We start from the raw sequence: 4,693 nt of genomic DNA, 5'->3' as shown, positions 1-4,693 counted from the left end.
CTCTCTCTCTCTCTCCCCCCTCTGTCCTGTTCTGTCATTCTGATTATCAGTCCTCTTATCCCTCTCTGTGCTGTCAGGACACTATCTCTCTCTTTCTCAAATTAACATTTTAATTACAGGCCCTGCTTAACCCGAGAAAATCAATACCTCTTTCCGCCTTTCCTCTCTCGCTTTCTCTCTCCCTCTCTCCCTCTCTCACCCTCAAACCCCCTTAACCCCTTTTTTCTCTCTCTTTCTCTAACAACCCCCCTCACACACTCACACACACATGCACATACACATACAACTATACACATTTCCTCCCATTGATCTGTGCGTCTTAACATCCACAACATCCAGACAAACCTCTGCCATTTGGTAGTTTGAAAAGAGCCTATTGAGTCTGTATTTCACCATCCGACAGAGAGAGAAGGGATCATAGAGGGAGGAGAAGGTGAGCTGAGGTAGAGTAAGGCCTTACTTTGAGAATTGAACTGTGCTAAAATGATCATGACTGCATCGTGCGAGACAAACATTTCACCATCCTGAGCCTTTTACATTGACTATTATGAAATGATGTAATGTAAAACATGTGGACAACCAGTATTCTACCAGGCCATATTATTTTCATCAACGATTAATCTACAGATACTCAATAATCAATTAAGCTTTGGTCTATAAAATGTCAATGAAAAATGCCCTTTATGGTATCTTAGAGCACAAGGAGATATAATTAAATGTCTTATTTAATCCAACCATCAGCCCAAAACCTTCAAATATTTAAATTACTATAATTTAATACCAGGAAAAGCAGCAAATCTTACATTTGAGAACCTGCAACCATTAAATGTTTGGCATTTTTGCTTAAAAAATGACACCTTAATCAATCATCAGAATAGTTCATCATTCATTTTCTTTCCGTTAAAAGAAATCAGTTTACTGACTAATCATTGCAGCTCTACACGAGTCCCCCAAACGCAACTCATACCCCTTATTTATTTTCAGTTATGTTTTCACTTAAACCTTATTTCTGAACTTCTGAAAAGATATATATGGGGTTTTAAAGCCTTCACCACACTGCCACTAATAAACTCTGGGGAAGAAATGATTCAAGCTGCAGCTGCTAATCAATATTTTTATATTGATAATGGGTTAAGTGACCACATGTAACGTACAAGGTGTCGCTCATAGTGAGGAACCCACAGAGACCAACTCTTCAGTTCCCCTCAGCTCAGCGGGCCGTTTAGCTCATTGATTTGCTTTTTGTTTGGTTCACACTCACTATCAGCCCTGCTTAGCTGTTTAGCTGTTTGCTAACACTTTCCTTTAACTTTATTTTTATAATTATTTTATAAGTTGTTGTCACTGCCCCCATGTGGCCAAAAAAAACCCAGAATTTATTGTTTTGTTGGTCTAGAGGCACATCTAAAATGATCTAAAACGCCCTTTGAATTCAATTATATTTCTTCTCAAATTCTGTTTAAATTGACCAATTTGTATGTCATTATTATAAGTATTGTGAGGCATGAACTCTACTCTATTAACTATCTCTATTAACCATTATCAAAATTGTTGTTAATTACAATTTAATCTATCAGATAATTGGCTGGCTTTGCTAACTTTCAGCAGTGAAACATTGGTGTTTGTTTTGTTTATTACATCCATCTGAGACACACTTCTCTGTGACAGAGCACCGTCTTGAGTAGAATGTCTTATTTGGTGCAGACAGCAACAAAAGCTTTAGCAAATGAGTCCTTTTGGAATCTAACCTTACATAGTAAATTACCATCTGACCATGAATTCCATGAACTCCTTTGTGAGTTTGTCAGACTGGTGCCAGTAGATCTCTGGTACAGACCGGTTTATTACAAGCTTGTATTGAACACATAGATTCTAACAGACTTTCTGTTGTTTGTTTCTTCTGCATTGTTATACTTCCACAGCTTGCAGCACTAGTGTTTAGACAGAAATTGTCTGGTTTGTCTTTTTTCTGCATTTAAATTGTGTTGTAATTAAAGCCAGAAGAAGAGTCACACTGTACGGGGCCGATCATTTGCGTAGCGTACCGTGGCGGTGACTGGATCTCTGAAGCATCCAGGTCAGCCCTAATAATGTGTGGGATCAGCATGTCGGCAGCGCTCAGCTTACTGCTTTCCTCTGATCTCACCTGCAGTGTGTGTGCACGGGTGTGTGTGCTGAAGACCTGCTCCGTCCCCAGAGACCCTGGTTGACCCAGTGTTTGACCACACACACACACACACGGCTGACATAACTTATCTGGGATGTTTGAGTGCACATTGCTGCAGATCTGTCTTCATTGCTGTTGGCACTGTTTACAAATGGGTCAACCTGACAGCATGCCAAAACAGTATATCTAATGATGATCTACACATGTGTGGATTAGATGAGACATATGTTTCAACAACAGGTCTTGACTTCCTCTCGTCTCTGTTTGCAGGTTTGGATCCAACTCCTTCCACCTCAACAGCACCACTCCCAAATAAACCTCCTGCTAAAAGACCTGCAGCTCCACCCCCTCTGTCCTCCACCTCCTCCCCCCCGTCCTCCTCCAGGCGGCTAAAGCGACTCACAGAGGAGGAGCAGGATCCAACATGTGCAGCCGCTACGCTGCGCCTCCTCAGACAGAACCTCCCTCCGCCTGCAGAACCCAGGTCCACCTGCTATCACTGCACCTTCTCTGACTGTCACACACTTATTAGATCCATCTTAATGATTTGGACACTAAGGAAGTTCAGCCACTGTCGGATCATACATTTTAATTTTTTACAGAACAGTGCTCATACAGCTTCTCCTGAAGTTTGCTTTTGAACAATTAAAGGGCCTCATTCCAACTTTTAATTTAAGCTTTAAAGTCCTCTTTCTTTTAATCTAGTATACAACAAGGCTTTCTGTCAAATGTGACAGTTGAACACAAACTCTAAGTTGAATTGGTTTGTGCATGAAGCTTTAACTCTCCCTCCACTTGTTTCTCCTCCAGCAGCAGCTCCTCAGGTCCCAGTTCAGACCAGTCCAGTTCAGACCAGAAGGCTGCTGATGCTCCTGTGGTTCCATTTGGTTTAGACCTGTACTACTGGGGCCAGGAGCAGCCCAACGCTGGCAAGATCATCAAGTGAGGCACCGCACACACACACAGGCAAACATGCAATCTGGAAAACATGGACGTTCCCAGAAACGGATTAAAATGGAAAGAAAATATTCGACGTTGTGCTGGAACGATTTATTGTATTTTAGCCCGAATTCAAATCTGTCATGGTATTCCTGGTTGTGTTTTGTGGCTTTATTTAAATGTCTGAATGAATATCAGTGTCAGTGTTTCATGCATGTGGAAATAAGCTACAATCAAAGACCCACTACATTTGCAGTTTGAGCCCTCGTAAAATATGATATGATGGATTTACATATAATTCCACATAGAAATCAAAGATGTGTGTTTTTGATATGTTGCTTTTTTTCCTGGTGCAGGTCTGCCTCTCAGCATCAGTTCTGGGTTCACGCCGAGGTGGAGGAGGAGGTGGAGAACAAGGAGCTCCTGGCAGAGAGCAGGAGCAGATACATCTCCTTTCCTGGGAGCTTCACTCCTGTCAGCCATCACTGCAGAGCTCCACTGGGCAACGGAAACCTGTGTCAGAGGCAGGACCGCCACAAGGTAACAGCACAAAGTGATTCCAGAGACATCTCTGTCTGTGTCTGTGTCCCATACTGTTAATGCGTGTGTGTGTGTGTGTGTGTGTGTGTCCTCCAGTGTCCATTCCATGGCCGGATCGTTCCTCGAGACCAGGAGGGTCGACCCTGCAGGCGGGAGGACCGACTGAGGGAGGAGCAGGAGGAGAGGAGGAAGAGGGAGGAGCAGCCTGGTGAGGAGTGACACATACACACACTGACACACACACACTGACCATTCCTGAGTTCTCCAAAACACAAATCCCCCTCAATCCATTAAAACACAAACACAGAGGACTGCAATAGAAAGGTGTCACAGTAGCGCTGAATCCACACATACTGATAAATATGCTGGCGAGGCTCTATGGTGGCCAGTGTGTGCAAACACAAGGGGAACAGGTTAGAGCTCCGGGAACACTGTCAGTTCAGAAATCTGCTGCAAAAGTTGTACAGCAGCAAATATATCAGCAGGAAATACTGATGCCAACTACACCTACACATGCAAGTGTAACAAGGCTTTTATTGTATTGTATTTATCAAAGGCAAACTCAGTAGGGAAAGATAGGACTGGCAGAAGCAGTTAAACCCCGCCCATAGGTCATAGTTTGTTTAAGGACACTGAGTGGATCGAACCACTGTGGTTGGGTTCAAACCAGCTTGAAGTCTGGCAAGATGGATTGTCACGTGATCTTTTGGTCTCTGGAGTCCAGCTGCCTCACCAGGTTACCACTGTTAGCCATCGCTGTTTTCACATCAGTGTAACTTGGTGTGGAGGTGTCGCTGCTCCAGTGATTTTGGTGGTGTTTGCTGCTGGTTTAAATGCTGGGAGAAACTGGCTCTGATGGATACATTAGGTTTGAGGATACATTTTTCTTTTCATGCACAAATAATAACTTCCATCACAGCTCAGTGTGCTGCCCAGTTACCGGACTGAGTGGAGAGAGCCAACAATAAACAGTTTGTAAGGGAAAATAACACTTACTAGTCTGTCCTACACATTATCATTGTCTCAGTGTGTGTGTGAGTGAGAGAG

At 43.1% G+C, this 4,693-nt stretch overlaps 1 protein-coding gene across 2 annotated transcripts in view; it reads left to right on the top strand.

The window, feature by feature from the left end:
- The window catches only part of uvssa (UV-stimulated scaffold protein A), a 55,145-nt gene that overhangs the window by 44,974 nt on the left and 5,478 nt on the right, over positions 1–4,693 (top strand). Inside the window, exons 10-13 of one of the 2 annotated variants that reach the window (XM_035669321.1) lie at positions 2,438–2,651; positions 2,981–3,109; positions 3,463–3,646; positions 3,743–3,854. In XM_035669321.1, coding sequence (XP_035525214.1) covers positions 2,438–2,651; positions 2,981–3,109; positions 3,463–3,646; positions 3,743–3,854 — 639 coding nt within the window. Of the gene's footprint in view, positions 1–2,437; positions 2,652–2,977; positions 3,110–3,462; positions 3,647–3,742; positions 3,855–4,693 lie in introns of both variants that reach the window. The other variant, XM_035669320.1, reaches the window with a different exon arrangement.

The sequence above is a fragment of the Morone saxatilis genome, unplaced genomic scaffold (genome assembly GCF_004916995.1).
Source record: "Morone saxatilis isolate NCDOM2014 unplaced genomic scaffold, NCSU_SB_2.0 Contig22, whole genome shotgun sequence".
Classification (NCBI taxonomy): domain Eukaryota; kingdom Metazoa; phylum Chordata; class Actinopteri; family Moronidae; genus Morone; species Morone saxatilis.
This window is presented reverse-complemented; position numbering and strand designations above follow the sequence as displayed.